Here is a 23,248-nt window from a genome sequence, read left to right on the forward strand (position 1 = left end):
CGATCGCACCTCGGGTTCGAACTACTCCCACACCCAATCTAGGAAAACTATACAGAATTTTATGAAGGATTTAAATTTAAGAGATTTGGAGAGAAATGAAACCAGATGGTGTGTAATACTCCTGTTAATCTAGCACTCACCAGACCTATTCCCGAATCTACTTTTTTTTTTATCTCAGCAGCATTACGCTCAAAAAATTGAAGATTGCTTTTATGATAGCATTCTCATCTCTGACCATGCTCCAGCATCTCTTATATATTCCGATTCTAATTTAGTAGGTGACCAAGCTAAATGGCGCTTCCAATCAAAATGGCTGCAAGATACAAGTTTTACAGAATACATTGGACAGCAAATTGACCTATACTTTTCAATTGATACAACACAGACTTCAGCTTGTACTATAATATCTTATGCTTCACTGAGTCGTGGCTGAACGACGACACTATCAACATACAGCTGGCTGGTTATACGCTGTACTGGCAGGATAGAATAGAGGTGTCTGGTAAGACATGGAGCGGTGGACAATGTATTTTTGTAAATAACAGCTGGTGCATTATATCTATTGCTTGCCTGAGGTAGAGTTTCTCATGATAAGCTGTAGACCACACTACCTACCGAGATAGTTTCTGTATTTTTCATAGCTGTTTACATACCACCATAGACTGAGGCTGGCACTAAGACAGCATTGAATGAGCTGAATTCCGCCATAAGCAAACAAGAAAACGCTCACCCAGAGGCGGCACTCCTAGTAGCCGGGGACTTTAATGCAGGGAAACTTAAATCAGTTTTACCTAATTTCTATCAGCATGTTAAAATGTGCAACCAGAGGGGGGAAAAAAACTCTGGACTGCCTTTACTCCAGACACATACAAAGCTCACCATCGCCCTCCATTTGGCAAATCTGACCATAATTCTATCATCCTGATTCCTGCTCCAAGCAAAAGTTAAAGCAGGAAGCACCAGTGACTAGATCAATAAAAAAGTGGTCAGATGAAGCAGATGCTAAGCTACAGGACTGTTTTGCTAGCACAAACTGGAATATGTTCTGGGATTCCTTCGATGGCAGCACATCAGTCATTGGCTTCATCAATAAGTGCATCGATGACGTCGTCCACACAGTGACTGTACGTACATACCCCAAGCAGAAGCCATGGATTACAGGCAACATCCGCACTGAGCTAAAGGCTGGAACTGCTGCTTTCAAGGAGCGGGACTCTAAACCGGAAGCTTATAAGAAATCCCGCTATGCCCTCCTACAAACTATCAAACAGGCAAAGTGTCAATACAGGACTAGAATCGTACTACACCGGCTCTGACGCTTGTCGGCTGTGGCAGGGCCTGCAAACCATTACAGACTACAAGGCAAGCACAGCTGAGAGCTGCCCAGTGACACGAGCCCACCAGACGAGCTAAACTACACTACCGTTCAAAGGTTTGTGGTCACTTAGAAATGGCCTTGTTTTTGAAAGAAAAGCTAAAAAATGTATCCATTAAAATAACAAATTGATCAGAAATACTGTATAGACTTTATGTTGTAAATGACTATTGCAGCTAGAAACGGCAGATTTATGGAATATCTACATAGGTGTACAGAGGCCCATTATCAGCATCCATCACTCCTGTGTTCCTATGGCACGTTGTGTTAACTAATCCAGGTTTTTCATTTTAAAAGGCTAATTGATCATTAGTAAACCCTTTTGCAATTGTTAGCACAGCTGAAAACTGTTGTTCTGATCAAAGCAGCAATAAAACTGGTCTTTAGACTAGTTGAGTATCTGGAGCATCAGCATTTGTGGGTTCGATTACCGGCTCAAAATGGCCAGAAACAAAGAACTTTCTCCTGAAACTCGTCAGTCTATTCTTGTTCTGAGAAATTGCCAAGAAACTGAAGATCTCGTACAATGCTGTGTATTACTCCCTTCACAGAACAGCTCAAACTGGCTCTAACCAGAATAGAAAGAGGAGTGGGAGGCCCCAGCGCACAACTCAGAACGAGGACAAGTACATTTGGGTCTAGTTTGAGAAAGACGCCTCACAAGAACAACTGGCAGCTTCATTAAGTAGTACCTGCAAAACACCAGGCTCAACGTCAACACTGAAGAGGCAACTGTTGGCCTTCTAGGCAGAGTTGCAAAGAAAGCCATCAGACTGGCCAATAAAAAGTCAAGATTAAGATGGGCAAAAGAACAAACTCTACGTAGAAAGCCTGCATCCCAGAGTCAAACTGACAGAGCTCGAGAGGGATCCGCAGAGAAGAATAAGAGATAATCTCCGTTAATACTGGTGTGCCACGCTTGTCAACTCATACAAGACTCAAGGCTGTAGTGGCTGCCAAAAGGTGCTTCAAAGTACTGAGTAAAGGGTCTGAAAACTGAATAGCTATGCAAGTGTGATATCAGTTTCATTTTTTAATACATATGCAGTGTCTTAACCCGTTTCTGCTTTGTCATTATGCCTTGTGTTGAATGCATGAGCCTTTATAAAATGTACATTGTCTGTCCTGTGAATCATTGGGTGTGACTGACTGAGGGTTATATTTATCTACCTTGTGCCATTGTCACAAAAGGTGTTCATCTGGCAACAAGATGAAGCAAATAACCACATGTAGATGTAACAAACCATTTATTTATTTAGTTCAACTGTTGCATAGAGCTAACAAGCCATTTTAATACTACATTTTCAAGACAAAGTTACTTTACGCATTCCCACACTAAAGAAAAGTATTAGTTGGATTCTTGTTTGATATAGTCAGAGGTTGATCAGCATTAGTAATACATGACACTAGTTATGGGGAAGACTAGACCAAGTCTTCTGTCCTTTGGGTCTTCATGCCTGGCAGTCATTCTTGATCAACTGGATCGCTCCCAGCCAGGGTTGGCTCCACACCTCAAAGATGCACTGGTAGGTCTGAGGAAACAGGAAGCAACACGAGTTGGCGTGATCAAACACCCTTTCAGCGAGCATACCACCTGACAAAAGGTTTGTTGGACATTGCAGCCGACTGCCTGAGCTACAAATCACCTTGCATCATAAACAATGTATTATTTGTAGAGTAGTCAGGCAAAATGTACCCACAATGAATCATGGTTTTGATGCTCTCAAAACACTGCCAACAGACATTCGTCTATAGAAATGTCAACTGAAACTTCCCTTTGCAAACAACTCAATACTGAAATGGGTAACACGTTACAAGTAGGATTTACTAACGGTTTATAAATAGTTTTAGTTACCAATGTGTCCACTGTTGGTAACAGGTTAAACCAAAAAAACTGACAATTTTTAAGCTGTACATATAGGAAGCACTGAGCTGAAGTGCCAGTGTTAACACAAACATATCTGGGACCAGGCTAGTCTAGTGGTCCTTACCGCAGCTGGGTCCTGATGCACAGCGCAGTCCTTCACCACGCCTCCCTTCCTGCACAGGGTCCTGGCCATCTGCACTGTGAAGATGTACTTCATCCCAGCTACCACCTGTAAGCAGAGGATGGTCAGCACGTCAGACCACAGACATTGAAATCCCCCCCCCCCCCCCCCCCCCATCTTGAATGAGGAACCTGTTCTAGTGATTCTATTTCTATGTCTAGAACTGAACTACTAAAAAAAAAACTGTGCAGATGACCGCATGGTTTAAAAATGAGTCTCCTGCATAATATCAAGTGAGCATTGTTCACTGAGCCAGAGGGTACATAGGGCAATGGACATCTTATAATCACATTATTCCTAGCGTGTTCACTCCTGACAATAGGCTCCCATTGTCTCCACTCATCAACTATGTAAGGGATCTATGGAAAACAATGAACGACGTGGATCCACGACACTATAGCGGAATGGAACTGACTTTATACGGAGTTTAATTATTTTCCAGTGAATGGATAGAACCCTGAGTTGATTATTCCTTTTACATCAAATCTATAATTTCCCACACGTGTGTTCGCCATCCAGCGAAGTAGCTAGCAAGTTGACTAGATGGCTACAGTAGTTGCCGTGTTAACCCAACAAACAGACTTGCTTGTTTAACCATCAATCCTAGCTTGCTATTATGAAAACCAAATTCAACAAGACCAATACTGTATTCAATTTGACTTTTGCTTTCAAAAGTAGCTCAAACTTTTAAAAAAAACTATAGCCATTTAATTATATGGTTCAAACATACCCTGCGTTATAGGGAATTATACCAACGGGTGGGTCTAATACTGGATGCTGACAGGTTTAAACCGCATTCCAGACATTGTTTATTACACAAATTAGCACCAGTTAAAGGTAGGACCTTGACGTGCCCATTTAATCTGTTCTGACTGCGCAATCCAGTTTCTCGTAAACCCAGCCAGGCGGTTTATAAACTTGATCAACTGTAAAAAAAAAACATCTAGAGACATTGATCTCCTTTTAGGCCAGCATTTGATTTTCAACAGCGGAGATTTGTATAAACAAAGCTGTCTGTCTCTTGCATCCGGAAGAGAGTTTATCAGCGAGTCGAAATCATGAAGCAGCTGGTGTCAATAGTGTTGCTTCCGTCTCTTTCCTCGCTCCTACCTGGGCTCGAACCAGGGACCTGCAGAACAAGGGAAACTTCTAGGTCTGAGCAACTGACGACACCGATTGAGTCACTATTAGCGCGCACCTCGCTAACCATGTCACACCGGCATAGCTTTTAATGGATATATAAAGATATAATCCAGGTCAAATGAAAATGCAGCTAGTTCGCTGCCTTTACAGCTTCAATTTGAAGTGATTGTTGTTCAGAGGAACTAGTTAACAGTGTCCTGACGAGAGAGCACATTTTCTATGCCAAGTTTAGTAGCTCATAGTTATCCAAATTCAATGTCATTAGAAAATTTAAAACGCAAATACTTTGCTGTTATTCTGTCTTCATTGTTTGACGTGACTAATTTAGCCATAGTTAACTAGCAAGTCAGCAAGGAAGGGATAAGAACATTACCAACTAGTATTACAATGGAACAATTTGAACGAACGACCAGCCGGTTTGGGCAGCAACCTTAGACTTGACGGGACTACATCTCGTGAAATAGTATGAATAATAAACATTTTTTAAAAGTTATTCAAATATGTCAATCAATATTTGAATATGTTGGTAACCCGTTATATAAAAGTGATAACGCCCTCGAAGCCGGTGTTAAGGATATATTGGCACGGTTTCCCGGTCCTCGACTTGCTCTCGGGCGTAACACCTGTGCCAATATCCAAACACTGGTTTCTCGGGCGAAATGCAACAACAACAAAAACCCCTGTCGTGTGTGATCGCGGCGTAAAGTTAGTTAACTTGCTACTTCCAGACACAAACGAGAGAATATCTGACCATTCCACTAACTGAGCTGGTTAGGATGTTATCCAGATCGTTGGTGACCAACTGCGCTGCTGGAAACGATTGAATTACGTTTTTTTGGCTGACGTTTACTGACACCGGTCATATTCGACAGATGAATTTACGAATTCACATCATTTAGTTATTCTGCCTCTGGCACACAAGACGAGATTGTCCTGAAATCAGAGTAGATAGACAGTGAATTTAGGTATTGAACAGCGGAATGAAAAACAAAAAGAAAAACTACGTTACACAAACGATGAACATAAGTCAATTCAACTAATGAAAGGATCTATAAAAATGACACTGACCTGTCTCTGAGCCTTGACAACTTTGGCCACCTGCCTAACATACAGATCGTTTGTTGCCTTGTTGTATTCGGCCACGGCGAACTGCAGTGCGTCTTTGGTAGTTTGGTCGTTCATATTTGCGTCCGTGACGCCCCCCGGCATCCCATCGACGCTCGCCACGATGAATGTCACCGCGAGCAAAGGAACGACGATCTTCCAATTCATGGTCATTTTCCCCTCCCGTCTTATCTTGTCTTGTCTTGTCTTGTCTTGTCTTTTATTGCAACTTCGATCGTATCAACTAACGTTTAAACCACAACGAATCCTCGCCTCGGACGACTTTTATATAAACGCGTTGACGTCACGTCTGCTTGTTGAGGTGGGTGGGGCTTAATTATGAGTGGAATTAATATCAACACAGAAGCGACCGCCTCTAATCACACCGACAATGAACTATGCTCAAAATGGGACGGATACGTGCAACAATAGTTAAACATTCACCTTCTGCTACTATTTCTGTCAAGCCATTTATCACATACAGTTTGGTGCAAAAGTTCAATAAATCCAACGTGTGCGCCACAGAACGAATTGCCTCTGCATCTCAATGCTGCAAGGCAAACGCAGCTCTCCATTGGAAATGAAAGTACTTCTAGTGTACCAACACGCAATAATAACTGTTGGTATCGTCAAAGCCTAAAAGATGAGGACCCAAGAGATATCACGTAACTTACTAGAGTAGCCCGTTTTGCAGCGCGGCTTACCCCGTTTATTTGCTTGGTTGTAGAGGTTAAGCTAAATAATTCTATATGGAAAAATATTACGAAACGTAATGAGAACTTGCACACCAATGGATGTCAAAAATCTAAATCTCTGTAAGTGACACTAAACTAAATAGGCCCAGGACTAGGCTTTATTGGCTTTAGGGATGATTGGCTATTTATACATTCTAGCTTTAGACCTACTGTTAGAGTTCCCAGTGTATTAAACAGTGGTTACTTACTTACTTACTTCCCAGGGGGTGTCAAACTCATTCCACTGAAGGCCGAGTTGGCAGCCGCTTTTATAGTTCTTCTTTCGATTAAGACCTAGACAACCAGGTGAGGGTAGTTCCTTAGTCATTAGTGACCTTAATTCGTCAATCAACAACAAGGGTAGATCGAAAACCCGCAGACAACTCTGCCCTCCTTGGAATGAGTTTTACACGGGGCTAGGCTATATTCGTGATTTGACTTCTGTGCTTGTTATTTAGTCTATGGTGACTGGCCTCAAGTTATTGATGATACAAACCTGAAGAAATGAAATTAGAATTAAGAATTGTATTTTCTTATCATCATCGTGGTCATAATGTCATTAGTCTAGTGAAATGGTGCTTTCAAGACAACTGGGAACTCGGGGGGGGAGAAAAAAACGAGGTCAAATCCTGACGTCAGTGATCGGATTTTCAAGTCGGAAAGTCTGAGCTTCAGAAAGGTGCGCAGTGTCCCGACTTCATATTCCAAAGTTGGTTCACCGTTCAAAAAAGATTTTCCCATCCGGAGCTCATTTTTCCCGAGTTCCCAGTTGTCTTGAAAGCACTGAAGTCGGGAGATTGCCGAGTTCAGTTGATTTGAATGCAGTAAACGTCCAGACTTCAGTCAATGACGCACATAGACAGGAGCGCACTTTGGAACTGCAGGACTCTTGAGTAACCATGCAGACAATTGAAGTTCTGAAGTGAGTCCTTTTTTTATGTGGATAAATAGGGCATATTTAATCAAACCATTGCATACGAGTATATTAATAGCCTATAGACGTGGTTAAGACTAAAGAGGTCAACGGAACGCAGACAGTCGGGATAGAAGAAAAACGTCGGATTGGCGTCGCACGTTCAACAAACAAAGTGGATATTCGTCAAGTCATGATCGATGTATTGTAACAGGCCCACAATTTGGTTACCAATGTTCGATTTTTATATATTTGGCTGTTTTCGCTGCATAACATTTAGAAATTGAGAAGAATTTAGAAGTGACCGTAAAATGTTAACTCCCCATTTGTATAAACTGCTAGCATAGCTAGGATAGCGAAATCTGGGTTTGGAAGCATGTCGTTTTTAAAGGCGCACATGCAGAAATCGCTCCACCATTTTCTGGTTGCAAATATTAAAATAGTTCGACTAATGTCCGTTTTATTTAACTACAAGCAAGTATGATACGATGATATTCTACACAATTTAAACAGTTGAAATATATTTTCCATTACCACATATAGTAATATCAGCTGCTTGAACCTTGTGTAGAAAACACAAAGTAAAAAAAAAAGCGAAGTAATGTCGCACATAGAACATATCTACTGCTTTCAATGAGAATGACAGATGTTGGGTTGCCCAAAAAGTTATGTTTTGCAGCTTTAACTGTAATGCAGTTGATTAGTGATGACGACATAAATATATTAGGGTTGACATCCATACAAGCATTTTATTCAGATTTATACCTCTGTGAAATACCATGTATTTTCCCTCGGGGGCAATGAGTTGGTTTGGGAGGTTGAATGAAATGGCTAAATTCCCATGTGCCAAAATAAAAAAACTAGTTAAATGGGTTTCCATCGCATTTTCAACTACTGTTAGTTTTGTAAGAAGAAAAGTTTTGCTATATAGCGAATCTCTAGTTTTGGCAACAGCTCGTAGATACGGTGTGGGTAGGCTGCCTACATGAGCAAGTTTGTTTATACAGTGAGGGGAAAAAGTATTTGATCCCCTGCTGATTTTGTACGTTTGCCCACTGACAAAGAAATGATCAGTCTATAATTTTAATGGTAGGTTTATTTGAACAGTGAGAGACAGAATAACAACAAAAATCCAGAAAAATGCATGTCAAAAATGTTATAAATTGACTTGCATTTTAATGAGGGAAATAAGTATTTGACCCCTCTGCAAAACATGACTTAGTACTTGGTGGCAAAACCCTTGTTGGCAATCACAGAGATCAGACGTTTCTTGTAGTTGGCCACCAGGTTTGCACACATCTCAGGAGGGATTTGTCCCACTCCTCTTTGCAGATCTTCTCCAAGTCATTAAGGTTTCGAGGCTGACGTTTGGCAACTCAAACCTTCAGCTCACTCCACAGATTTTCTATGGGATTAAGGTCTGGAGACTGGCTAGGCCACTCCAGGACCTTGATGTGCTTCTTCTTGAGCCACTCCTTTGTTGCCTTGGCTGTGTGTTTTGGGTCATTGTCATGCTGGAATACCCATCCACGACCCATTTTCAATGCCCTGGCTGAGGGAAGGAGGTTCTCACCCAAGATTTGACAGTACATGGCCCCGTCTCTCATCCCTTTGATGCGGGAAGTTGTCCTGTCCCCTTAACAGAAAAACACCCCCAAAGCATAATGTTTCCACCTCCATGTTTGACGGTGGGGATGGTATTCTTGAGGTCATAGGCAGCATTCCTCCTCCTCTAAAAACGGCGAGTTGAGTTGATGCCAAAGAGCTCCATTTGTCTCATCTGACCACAACACTTGCACCCAGTTGTCCTCTGAATCATTCAGATGTTCATTGGCAAACTTCAGACAGGCATGTATATGTGCTTTCTTGAGCAGGGGGACCTTGCGGGCGCTGCAGGATTTCAGTACTTCACGGCGTAGTGTGTTACCAATTGTTTTCTTGGTGACTATGGTCCCAGCTGCCTTGAGATCATTGACAAGATTTTCCCGTGTAGTTCTGGGCTGATTCCTCACCGTTCTCATGATCATTACAACTCCACGAGGTGAGATCTTGCATGGAGCCCCAGGCCGAAGGATACTGACAGTTCTTTTGTGTTTCTTCCAGTTGCGAATAATCGCACAAACAGTTGTCACCTTCTCACCAAGCTGCTTGGCGATGGTCTTGTAGCCCATTCCAGCCTTGTGTAGGTCTACAATCTTGTCCCTGACATCCTTGGAGAGCTCTTTGGTCTTGTCCACGGTGGAGAGTTTGGAATCTGATTGATTGCTTCTATGGACAGGTGTCTTTTATACAGGTAACAAGCTGCGGTTAGGAGCACTCCCTTTAAGAGTGTGCTCCTAATCTCAGCTCGTTACCTGTATAAAAGACACCTGGGAGCCAGAAATCTTTCTGATTGAGAGGGGGTCAAATACTTATTTCCCTCATTAAAATGCAAATCAATTTATACAATTTTTGACATGCGTTTTTCAGGATTTTTTGTTGTTATTCTGTCTCTCACTGTTCAAATAAACCTACCATTAAAATTATAGACTGATCATTTCTTTGTCAGTGGGCAAATGTACAAAATCAGCAGGGGATCAGACTTTTTACCCTCACTGTATGTAAGACGGAAGCCAAAATAAAAACTAATTTGCCTACGAAGGGGGAATATTATGGACAAAAGAGACAAATGTTTATTTGTCCAACGGCAGCCAAGCATTGATGATCATGTCACCAGAGTAAGACCCTTGTTATATATTGGAACGAGGCATCAAGTTCATCACCTTGCACTTTCATCATAATTGATTGAATCGCTAGCCTAATAAACCGCATGCTTTCCCAACGAGTAGTAGTGGACGGACCAAACGACATGGCATTGCTTGATTCCATTTACTTTGATTTATGATGGTTATTATATCAATATTTGCGCATAAAAGCATATGAGAGAATTGTCGGTGGATAATTAATTTTACAGACAAAAAGATCGCACCTTGTCTAGCGTGTTTTGTCGACATTTAGAAAGTTTACCTACAAATGTTCTGTTTTCATCAGACCTGTCATTAAGTTGTTTTAATATGTACTTTACTCGCATAGAAAGATTGAATGGAAACCTGGTTTGTGATGCGAACTTAAAAAAATTATAATAATAATTTCCGGGTTGTTTTGTGTGTTGGTATTCCAGACAGGCCCTCTCCAGCCTGGATCCTACCCAGCAGCAGCAGCTTTTGGTGGCCGGGTCGGCGGTGGCCGTGGGCGGGCTGCTGACCTGTTATTACTGGGTGTATCAAGGGACGAAGACCAAGCGCATTCCAACAGGGGATGGGTGGTGGGGGGCAGGAGAGAAGCCTCGGTCAGAGGATGAGAAGGTTTTCCCCTTTCAGGTCCAAACTTCCGATGAAGAGATACAGGTAGGATAATAAAGGGGGTGAAACTTTTATATCAAGTTAATAATTGCTGCAAGTCTTACTGTCAGTTTCTACTGGACACAAACTGGTTCAATCCACTTTGTTTTAACTTAATTTGCCAACATATTGTGACATGGAATCTACATGTAAAATACATTTTAGATTTGAAAGAAGTAAACTGTTGTTTTTTGAAGGTGAAATTTCAACCACAGGATTATGTCATCATGGTAACCAAATTTCAACAGGCAATTGTATAAAAATATGTTTCATTAATTTGGATATTTAAAACAATGTCAGATCATCAACATTTCTATGCACTGTCGAGGGGAAAAAAACAATAGGCTGGCCAGCACCTATTGGAGAGTTGATGCATCTACAACTACCCTTTGCTATCCCATCCAGGGTATTAACCAAGCCCAGCCATTATATTTATCACAGACTATTACCTATGTGCTATCGTGAGAAGGATTGTTGTGAGTTCTCCAGTTAAAAACGAAATAGATTCACTGTCGCTATTAAAGTCATTCCAAAGGGAAGTTTTAACAGAGCAAATGAAACGGGACTGTACTTTATCTCTCCATACATCATCAATGAGACTATTTAGCCCTGTATAGCATTAGTAAAATCATCAACAGCTATCGTTTCGATTCAACCCAGAATTTAATTAAACGTAGACAATAAAATTGGCCAAGTGTTTCAAACTCTGGTTGATGTAAAATGTAGTGATATTGAATTGTTTGGTTGTCAACACAATGTATCTTCTGCTTGTATAGTGACCAGTAGCAGGATCAATAGATGGTAATATATACATGTAAACAGGAGGAATAGTGGCCAGTAGCAGGATCAATAGATGGTAATATATACATGTAAACAGGAGGAATAGTGGCCAGTAGCAGGATCAATAGATGGTAATATATACATGTAAACAGGAGGAATAGTGGCCAGTAGCAGGATCAATAGATGGTAGTGGCAATCAATAATCAACAGCCGTTTAGCAGACTAATACATTTTAATCAATGATCATTTTAGCAGCAGCGTAAATTGACTGAGCGGGTAGACTCCTGTGGATGGACATGGAGTCCGTGTGGATAGTCTGTGGGGGAGGGAGAACAGTATTTGTTAGCCATTTGATAGTCTCATAGCCAGGCGATAGAAGTTGTTTAGGAGTCTGTTTGGCAGGGCCTTGATGCAACAGTACCGTCTGCAGGACGGGGAGCATGGAGAACGGTGACCCACAACTGCAATCTTGGTCATTTGGTTCTGCTATCAGATGAAGCACAGTGATAATACATTAATCTGTTGTATAAATAAACAAAATATCTGACATTGTCTTCCCAATTTGCAGTAATATACATTTCGTTAACAATTAAACCAAAAATCAGACATGGTTTTTCCATTGGAATTTGGTTGTGCTTTTAGATTGTTGAAAGCGTAGTGACAACACACTGGAAATTCAAATAACTTTAATCTTTTTGAGTGGGTGAGTATAGGTTGTAATCTCATTGATCAACATCTCAACTAAATATTATCCATGTTGAAATGACGTAGTGTGCCCAGTGAGTTATGGTTGAGTATCTTTTAATTTCATGTGAAAATCAAGGGAACATGTAACTTTGTATGACCACAACAGGCCTAACACAGGTCTTCTTCTTCCTCCTCCATCATCTTCCTCTACAGGACTTGTATGACCGTATTGACAGGACCCGGTACACTGAACCACTGGAGGACGCAGGCTTCCAGTACGGCTTCAACTCTACCTACCTGAAGAAGGTTGTCTCCCACTGGAGGCATCAATTTAACTGGAAGAAGCAGATTGCAATACTCAACAAGTACCCTCAGTTCAAAACCAATATCGAGGGTTAGTAGGCCTTGATGATCACATCATCATCTTTTTAGTGCCAGTTTCTGTCTCTCACTCTGTTTGGCATTTGTCAGGCATAATCATTAAAGTCTGTTTTAAAAAAAAAAAAGTTGATTTAAAAAGAGTAAGGCCTTTATAAAAGGCTCATACATGCTTATAACAAGTTACCACAATGTTTTACCCACTGCTCCCCATCCTCTAACCCCTGATTCCTCTTCCTTCAGGATTGGATGTACACTTCATCCATGTGCGTCCACCTCACCGTGAGGGCCAGAAGGTGTTGCCTCTAATGCTGGTGCATGGCTGGCCTGGCTCTGTCTATGAGTTCTATAGGATCCTGCCCTTACTCACTGACTCGCTGGACAGTCTGGCTTTCGAGGTCATCTGCCCCTCCATCCCTGGATATGGCTTCTCCGAGGCCCCTCGTAAGCAAGGTGAGGACTTGCTTCTGGGGCATAAGCATTCTCTGAAGCAGGGGGGTCAAACTCATTCTATCGCAGGGGCCGCATTCGGTCTTCAACGAGGTCCAAACAGCTACACTGAAAATGTGTTTTTTTTTATATATATATATCCTCGCCGTCAATATCTGAATGCCTAGCTTTCTTTTTGGTGAATATTAGCGAACTGGACACAGTCAAGAAACTGTAAAAATGTACACTGAACAAAAATATGAATGCAACATGCAAAGGGTTAGTCCCGTGTTTCATGAGCTGAAATAAAATAACCCAGACATTTTTCATACGCACAAAAAGCTTTTCTCTCAAATGTTGTCCACAAATTAGTTTACATCCCTGTAACTGAGCATTTGCCAAGATAATCCATCCACCTGGCATGTGGCATATCAATTTACTGATTAAAACAGCATGATCATTACACAGGTGCACCTTGTTCTGAGGACAGTTAAATGCCATGCTAAAATGTGCAGTATTGTCACATGACACAGATGTTTCAAGTTTTGAGGGCGTGTGTAATTGTCATGCTGACTGCAGGAATGTCCACCAGAGCAGTTGCCAGAGAATTTAAAGTTAGTTTCTTTACCATAAGCCGCCTCCAACATTGTTTTAGAGAATTTGGCAGTACATCCAACCGGCCTCACAACCACAGACCACCTGTAACCATGAAAGCCCAGGACCTCCACAACCGGCTTCTTCACCTGCGGGATTGTATGAGACCAGCCACCCGGACAGCTGATGAAACTGTGGGTTTACACAACTGAAGAATTTCTCCACAAACTGTCAGAAACCGTCTCAGGGAAGCTCATCTGAGTGCTCGTCATCCTCACCAGGGTCTTGACCTGACTGCAGTTCGGCGTCGTAACCGACTTCAGTGGGCAAATGCTCACCTTCAATGGCCACTGGCACGTTGGAGAAGTGTTCTCTTCACGGATTAATCCAGGTTTCAACTGTTCCGGGCAGATGGCAGACAGCGTGTATGGTGTCGTGTGGGCGAGCGGTTTGCTAATGTCAACGTTGTGAACAGAGTGCCCCATGGTTGGGTTATGGTATGGGCAGGCATAAGCTACGGACAACATGGCAATTTGAAATACACAGAGATACCAGAGATGAATGTAGTGTTTACTGTTCATTTTTGTTTATCATCTACTTCACTTGCTTTGGCAATGTTAACATATGTTTCCCATGCCAATAAAGTCCCTTGAATTGAATTGATAGCGTGACAAGATCCCGAGGCCCATTGTCGTGCCATTCATCCGCCACCATCACCACAAGTTTCAGCATGATAATGCATGGCCCCATGTCTCAAGGATCTATACACAATTTCTGGAAGCTGAAAATGTCCCAGTTCTTCCATGACCTGCGTACCAGACCTGTCACCCATTGAGCATGTTTGGGATGCTCTGGGTTGATGTGTACAACAGCGTGTTTCAGTTGCCACCAATATCCAGTACTTTGCACAGCCAATGAAGAGGAGTGGGACAATATTCCACAGGCCACAATCAACAGCCTGATCAACTCTGAGAAGGAGATGTGTCGCGCTGCATGAGGCAAAGGGTGGTCACACCAGATACTGACTGTTTTTTTTAATCCATGTCCCTACATTTTACAATTGTTTTCTGTGACCAATAAAAAGCATGAGTTGGCGCACACCAAGATAAAATTATTTAGTTTAGAGGTGCTTAACGACGGTGAATAAACTAACTTTTGGTTCAACCATGATGCATAATTTACGAGGGAGACTTATATATTTTTTTTTAAAGGTATATGCGACCAACATATGCATACCTGTATTCCCAGCCGTGTGAATTCCATATAGTAGGGTTTAATTTATTTAAACTGACTGATTTCCCTTTATGAACTGTAACTCAGTAAAATCTTTAGAAATTGTTGCATTTTGCGTTTTTATATTTTTGTTCAGTGTAGGTCCATTATCACTTCCACGCAGTTGTGATTTTGGTTTTAGTCATTTTAAAGTATATCGTGTTTGTCCCCCCCCCCCCCCCCCCCCCTTCGCTGGCCGGATTGGACGGGCGCTGTATGTTTGACACCCCAATTCTAAAGAACTGTGATGGCATAGACCAGTTTTTACAAACGGCCAAACGTTCTGTCACATTGTTTGTTGCAAGAATTTGAGCTGGACATGTCCATATATCCTGCTAAGTGACTTATTATGTATCTCTATCTGGTTATATCATAACTCCACACCACAGTAATACAGGGTTAGGTTACAGTAACCCCATCATGACAGGCTGGAGGAGTTGTAGAACCTAGAATAGCAATAAATATCCCACTAATACTGTTTTTCTTAATAAAAAAATAAAAAAAGATCAAGCAAGGAGATTCAAGTTTTGGTTATTTTCTGACTGTGGTAAGTCATATTTTTGGCTTTTTACCCAGCCCTTTTTAGTAAAGTTACTATTTGTTCACTATACTAGGAATAGATGAGTTACTAAGGGCTATAGTCTTCTGTGGTGTCATACTAATGTATCTGCTCTTCTTCTGTGGTGTCCCTCCCTGCAGGGTTTAACTCTCTGGCTGCAGCGAGGGTCTTCCACAAGCTGATGGAGCGTCTGGGTTTCTCAGAGTATTATCTGCAGGGAGGAGACTGGGGCTCACTCATCACTACTAACATGGCCCAGATGAAGCCAGAGTAAGAACAATTCTCTTCTTTTCTAGATAAGTGCACTTGCCCATTCCCCTTCATGTATTTTAAAGCATATAATTGATGTAAACATTGGCTGGACTGAGTTGCCAGTAATGTGTAATCCATGAGAGGGGGAAAAGAAAAACAGTGTGCATCTGTACACTTTGAAAGAAGGGTTTAAAATCAGGAAACAGCCTAAGAACTCCCAAGTGGCGTAGCGGTCTAAAGCACCACATCTCAGTGCTAAAGGCGTCACTACAGCAGCCCTGGTTCGATTCCAGGCTGTATCACAACCGGACGTGATTGGGAGTCCGATAGGGCGGTGGACAATTGGCCCAGCATCGTCCGGATTTGGCTGGGGTAGGCCGTCTATTGTAAATAAGAATTTGTTCTTAACTAGTTAAATAAATAAAAATAACAGACAGCCGGTCCCAGTTCTCTCTCTCGTCCCTTGGAACTCATACCCTTTTGATATGTGTTGATCTGTTAAGTGGGAACAATATGGTGGAAGCACCACCACTACACTGATTCTACCTATCCAGACCCTTCAGATACACAGCACCACCACTATACTGATTCTACCTATCCAGACCCTTCACGATACACAGCACCGCCACTATACTGATTCTACCTATCCAGACCCTTCACATACACAGCACCGCCACTATACTGATTCTACCATATCCAGACCCTTCAGCATACACAGCACCGCCACTATACTGATTCTACCTATCCAGACCCTTCACATACACAGCACCGCCACTATACTGATTCTACCTATCCAGACCCTTCACATACACAGCACCGCCACTATACTGATTCTACCTATCCAGACCCTTCACATACACAGCACCGCCACTATACTGATTCTACCTATCCAGACCCTTCACATACACAGCACCGCCACTATACTGATTCTACCTATCCAGACCCTTCACATACACAGCACCGCCACTATACTGATTCTACCTATCCAGACCCTTCACATACACAGCACCGCCACTATACTGATTCTACCTATCCAGACCCTTCACATACACAGCACCGCCACTATACTGATTCTACCTATCCAGACCCTTCACATACACAGCACCGCCACTATACTGATTCTACCTATCCAGACCCTTCACATACACAGCACCGCCACTATACTGATTCTACCTATCCAGACCCTTCACATACACAGCACCGCCACTATACTGATTCTACCTATCCAGACCCTTCACATACACAGCACCGCCACTATACTGATTCTACCTATCCAGACCCTTCACATACACAGCACCGCCACTATACTGATTCTACCTATCCAGACCCTTCACATACACAGCACCGCCACTATACTGATTCTACCTATCCAGACCCTTCACATACACAGCACCGCCACTATACTGATTCTACCTATCCAGACCCTTCACATACACAGCACCGCCACTATACTGATTCTACCTATCCAGACCCTTCACATACACAGCACCGCCACTATACTGATTCTACCTATCCAGACCCTTCACATACACAGCACCGCCACTATACTGATTCTACCTATCCAGACCCTTCACATACACAGCACCGCCACTATACTGATTCTACCTATCCAGACCCTTCACATACACAGCACCGCCACTATACTGATTCTACCTATCCAGACCCTTCACATACACAGCACCGCCACTATACTGATTCTACCTATCCAGACCCTTCACATACACAGCACCGCCACTATACTGATTCTACCTATCCAGACCCTTCACATACACAGCACCGCCACTATACTGATTCTACCTATCCAGACCCTTCACATACACAGCACCGCCACTATACTGATTCTACCTATCCAGACCCTTCACATACACAGCACCGCCACTATACTGATTCTACCTATCCAGACCCTTCACATACACAGCACCGCCACTATACTGATTCTACCTATCCAGACCCTTCACATACACAGCACCGCCACTATACTGATTCTACCTATCCAGACCCTTCACATACACAGCACCGCCACTATACTGATTCTACCTATCCAGACCCTTCACATACACAGCACCGCCACTATACTGATTCTACCTATCCAGACCCTTCACATACACAGCACCGCCACTATACTGATTCTACCTATCCAGACCCTTCACATACACAGCACCGCCACTATACTGATTCTACCTATCCAGACCCTTCACATACACAGCACCGCCACTATACTGATTCTACCTATCCAGACCCTTCACATACACAGCACCGCCACTATACTGATTCTACCTATCCAGACCCTTCACATACACAGCACCGCCACTATACTGATTCTACCTATCCAGACCCTTCACATACACAGCACCGCCACTATACTGATTCTACCTATCCAGACCCTTCACATCTGCAAATATCGAAGGGTTATGGTGACGTGTCCTAATCTCGCTCCTGGGGACTCCAAGGTGTTCACATTTGGGTGTTTGCTGTACAGCACTACACAGCTGATTTAACTCATGAAGTTTTAGTATTTGAATGAACTGTGTAGTGATAAAGCAACAAAAAAAAACGCAGGGTGTACCCCTTGTCGACCCCAGGGCTGAGTTTGGGAAAGGCTAGGTCACGGGGACATTTAGTGTACACAGAATAAAATGTCTTCGGATCGTCAACACTACAACCATCAAGCAGAAACATTTCTCTGTTGGATGACTCTCTTTATGTTCTCTTCCTGTGCCACTGTGTAGGTGTGTGAAGGGTCTCCACCTCAACATGTTAACTAGCAAAATGAAGGGGTTCCGTGTCCTGTTTTCAATCCTGATTGGCCGCTACCTGCCCTGGCTGGTTGGGTTCACCCGGGAGGATGTCAGGAGGTTGTTTGGTTCAGTAGGTTTCATGGAAAGGAACGTCTATGAGATCCTCAGAGAGACCGGCTACCTGCATATCCAGGGCACCAAGCCAGACTCCGCTGGTGAGACGGTTTTTTTTACCTGATATTTCACCTGGTGTTTTGATGATCCACGACTCCCAGGCTTGTTGTTTGAGCATGAGACTGAATGGACTGTGTTGTTAGTCAGTTTTTACCATCGGTCTGTAGTACTCGTAACACCACCACACACACGTGGTGATATGCTTGATCCATTTTTGCCATGAACAGCCTTTCAAAGCACTTCATGGCTACAGACGTGAGTGCTACAGGTCGGTAGTCATTTAGGCAGGTTACCGTAAATTCCGGACTATAAGCCGCAACTTTTTTCCCAGGCTTTGAACCTCGCGGCTTAAACAATGACGCGGCTAATATATGGATTTTTCCCGCTTTCCATTTTTTTTCTCTCTATGACGTGCTCAGTTTTTTGGCGGCATTAAGCTTTCATTAGACCAATGAAATTGCCGAACGGGTTAAGGTCAAAACTTTTTTGTTTACTGTTTAGATTAAATCGAGCGCTCTCAAACTTCCCATCATTCTGATTACGGTAGTCATTTTGTCTCCCTCGTCATGGCAAAGACACGGAGAAATGCGTATGATGCAGCTTTCAAGTTGAAGGCGAATGATCTGGCTGTTGGAAAAGGAAATAGAGCTGCTGCACGGGAGCTTGGTCTTAATGAGTCGATAAGACGTTGGAAACAGCAGCGTGAGGAATTGACTCAGTGCAAAAAGACAACTACCGGTAAAGCTTACTGCTAATTATTTATTTTTTGTTACAAGCCGTGTTTCGTTAAAGCCTGTGTAAAGTTCATTTGTTTCAATGTACCGGTAGGCACCTGCGGCTTATAGACATGTGCGTCTTATTTATGTAAAAAAAAAACATTATTTTTTTTAAATTCAGTGGGTGCGGCTTATATTCAGGTGCGCTTAATAGTCCGGAAATTACGGTACCTTGGTGTTCTTGGGCACAGAGACTATGGTGGTCTGCTTGAAACATGTAGGTATTAGACTGGGTCAGGGAGAGGTTGAAAATGTCAGTGAAGACACTTGCCGGTTGGTCAGCGCATGCTCGGAGTACACGTCCTGGTAATCCGTCTGGCCCTGCGGCCTTGTGAATGTTGACCTGTTTTTAAAGGTCTTACTCACATCGGCTACGGAGAGCGTGGTCACAGTCGTCTGGAACAGCTGGTGCTCTCATGCAGCTTTTGTTCCACAAATAAGGTCTAAGATGTAATCTTCAAAATATTCTTACATTTTATGTTTTGGTGCCTCTAGGGCAATTCAGAAAGCTGATTGATGACCTTATTACTGATGAATGTGTTTTTTATGATTGTGTTTTTCTTTCTTTTTGTATTTTTACTTTGTGTATTTCAGGGCTGTAAAAGAGACCATGGTTTCTGTATGACTCCCTGGTAAAATAAATAAATGCATGGGACACACAGACCTCTGATAGTTTAGCTGTAGTAGTCGTACTAATCATAGTGAAATGTCTCCCCCTGCAGGTTGTGGAGTGAATGACTCTCCAGTAGGCCTGGCTGCTTACATGCTGGAGAAGTTCTCCACCTGGACTGACTTCAACAACAGGGACTTGGAAGATGGGGGGCTAGAGAGGTACAAGCTACAGTTCAGCCTGTTTACTTTGGGTTGTGAGTGGAGAAATAGATACTTTTTAGAGGGTAGATATATTGCTGTCCCATCAATTACTCTTAATCAAATGATGGTCAGATCTGCCAAAACTGTAGGGGAAACATTCAATACAACTTTATTTGTCCCAGCAAAACAATGAACCTACTCTATTTGCATGAACATGTTGCCTTGGTAGCACCCATTCACAGTCCTATTCACTTGACACCAAATGGGAAAAACACAAACTGAAACAGGGACTACCTGGGTTGTATTTATTAATGTACACAATAGCAAAATATTTTGCAACTGAAAGTGTTTCTTATTGGAGAATGAATAAAACCCAGGACTATTGATTGGTTCATTGAGAAAGCCCGGTTCCTGTCTTTTTAGGAAGTTCACCCTGGACGACCTGCTGACCAACATCATGATCTACTGGACCACCGGCTCCATCGTGTCCTCCATGAGGTTCTACAAGGAGAACTTCAAGACCAACATTGAGAACAGACTGGATAATAAGTGAGTTTATGTGTGGTGTCATAGTTCTCCAGTATGACACGGGCTGTTCCTACAGGGCCTGTCCAGTTAATATGACACGGGCTGTTCCTACAGGGCCTGTCCAGTTAATATGACACGGGCTGTTCCTACAGGGCCTGTCCAGTTAATATGACACGGGCTGTTCCTACAGGGCCTGTCCAGTTAATATGACACGGGCTGTTCCTACAGGGCCTGTCCAGTTAATATGACACGGGCTGTTCCTACAGGGCCTGTCCAGTTAATATGACACGGGCTGTTCCTACAGGGCCTGTCCAGTTAATATGACACGGGCTGTTCCTACAGGGCCTGTCCAGTTAATATGACACGGGCTGTTCCTACAGGGCCGTTCCTACAGGGCCTGTCCAGTTTATATGACATGGGCTGTTCCTACAGGGCCTGTCCAGTTAATATGACACGGGCTGTTCCTACAGGGCCTGTCCAGTTAATATGACACGGGCTGTTCCTACAGGGCCTGTCCAGTTTATATGACACGGGCTGTTCCTACAGGGCCTGTCCAGTTTATATGATACGGGCTGTTCCTACAGGGCCTGTCCAGTTAATATGACACGGGCTGTTCCTACAGGGCCTGTCCAGTTTATATGACACGGGCTGTTCCTACAGGGCCTGTCCAGTTTATATGACACGGGCTGTTCCTACAGGGCCTGTCCAGTTAATATGATACGGGCTGTTCCTACAGGGCCTGTCCAGTTAATATGACACGGGCTGTTCCTACAGGGCCTGTCCAGTTAATATGATACGGGCTGTTCCTACAGGGCCTGTCCAGTTAATATGACACGGGCTGTTCCTACAGGGCCTGTCCAGTTAATATGACACGGGCTGTTCCTACAGGGCCTGTCCAGTTTATATGATACTGGCTGTTCCTACAGGGCCTGTCCAGTTTATATGACACGGGCTGTTCCTATAGGGCCTGTCCAGTTTATATGACACGGGCTGTTCCTACAGGGCCTGTCCAGTTTATATGACACGGGCTGTTCCTACAGGGCCTGTCCAGTTTATATGACACGGGCTGTTCCTACAGGGCCTGTCCAGTTTATATGACACGGGCTGTTCCTACAGGGCCTGTCCAGTTAATATGACACGGGCTGTTCCTAAAAAACAATAATAGACGCTATTTAATAATACATGCCAAGGGACATGTAGTACATTTTGTAGTTTTGTGATCCTTGCGGGACTTGAACCCATGACCAACTGAATCAATCACAGAACCCTAATCATGCTTGCTTTGTGTTATGATAACAGGCTCCCAATAATGACATGTTCTAGGTGGTTGTTTTCTACCTACTTTAGTTGAATGCACTGATTGTGAGAGACACTCTGCTAGAATGAGTGTTTACTATGACTAAAATGTAAATGTGTGGCTGTTTGTTAACCTGTCTCTTGTGTCCTCAGTACGGGGGTATATGTACCTACAGGCCTGGCGGCGTTTCCCAACGAGCTAATGCACGTGCCCCAGTCGTGGGCCAGAGACCGGTTCAGGAACATCTATTCCTACTCTTACATGCCCCGAGGAGGCCACTTCGCTGCCTTCGAGGAGCCACAGCTCCTGGCTGACGACCTGCTGCAGTTTGTGAAGAAGGTGGAGAAGTTGTAGAGTTGATGGATACAAGAGGTCGACTCTCCACTCCTGCCAAGTGCCTGGAAGAAAAACCAGCAGGGCTGCAGAACATGATAACACTACAGCTTGGAATTGTATCTTTGTACTAAAAGAACATTTTAAATGTTAATCTAAGATAAAAAGTCAGAAGCACTGTCTGATTATCAGGTAAATACTTTGTCAATCAGTGATGTTAACACTGCAATATGATCATGCTCAGTGATTGTGTTGGTGTAATATTAAGCCTATACAGTCAACATAATGGACCAATACTGTAATAAAAAAAAATGAAATTATCAGCACTTAAAACACAGATTACAAATGTCTTCCAGATTGCACAACAACTGTGTGAAAGCAGCCTCAATCACAGATGTCTGTTCTAATCTTGTTTCAATAATGCACTACTGCTGTAATCATGTCTAATGTGATGACCCTTTACGGCAGGGATGTCAAACTCATTCTACAGAGGGCCAAGTGTATGTGGGTTTTCCTTTCAGTTAAGACCTAGAAAACCAGGTGAGGGGAGTTCCTTACTAATTAATGACCTTTTATTCATTGATCAAGTACAAAGGAGCGAACACCCGCAGACACTCAGCCCTCCATGGAATGAGTTTGACACTTCCTGTAATGTCTTCCTGTGTAGTGTCTAATATTTGTGGGGCTGGTGTCCAGGAGTGACCTGGACACAGCTTAAGTCTAGTCCTGGACTAAAAATATATTTCAATGGTAGTGTTCCATTGAGCATGGTTTTTAGTCTAGGTCTGGATTTAGCCTAATCTATGTCCAGGAAACCGTGAAGAATTTTCTGTGGACCCCAGGAAGACTAGCAGTCACTAAGGTGTCAGCTTATGAGGATCCAAATAAAGATGGTGCTTAAAGTTAGAGAGGGAGATAAGACTCCAGCTAGAGTGATTTTT

General features: G+C 43.0%; 2 protein-coding genes across 3 annotated transcripts; one reads left to right on the plus strand and one right to left on the minus strand.

Moving 5' to 3' along the window:
- Positions 1-2,605: 2,605 nt before the first annotated feature.
- On the minus strand, positions 2,606-6,015 carry LOC106589915 (cystatin). The gene is made up of 3 exons (XM_014180364.3): positions 5,635-6,015; positions 3,367-3,471; positions 2,606-2,907 (listed from the first exon to the last, which is right to left on the minus strand). The coding sequence occupies exons 1-3, from the start codon at positions 5,842-5,844 to the stop codon at positions 2,827-2,829; spliced, it is 396 nt and encodes a 131-aa protein (XP_014035839.1). The 5' UTR covers positions 5,845-6,015; the 3' UTR covers positions 2,606-2,826.
- A 1,013-nt stretch (positions 6,016-7,028) lies between these two features.
- Positions 7,029-23,213, plus strand: ephx5 (epoxide hydrolase 5). Of its 2 annotated transcripts, XM_045709921.2 has the most exons (9): positions 7,029-7,326; positions 10,478-10,703; positions 12,378-12,558; positions 12,786-12,995; positions 15,537-15,666; positions 18,378-18,601; positions 20,059-20,167; positions 20,573-20,698; positions 22,127-23,213. In XM_045709921.2, exons 1-9 carry the CDS (start codon positions 7,304-7,306, stop codon positions 22,326-22,328), a joined length of 1,431 nt encoding a protein of 476 aa, XP_045565877.1. In that variant the 5' UTR covers positions 7,029-7,303; the 3' UTR covers positions 22,329-23,213.
- The last annotated feature ends 35 nt before the right edge of the window (positions 23,214-23,248 follow it).

Source organism: Salmo salar, chromosome 28 (assembly GCF_965601325.2).
Source record: "Salmo salar chromosome 28, fSalSal1, whole genome shotgun sequence".
Classification (NCBI taxonomy): Eukaryota; Metazoa; Chordata; class Actinopteri; order Salmoniformes; family Salmonidae; genus Salmo; species Salmo salar.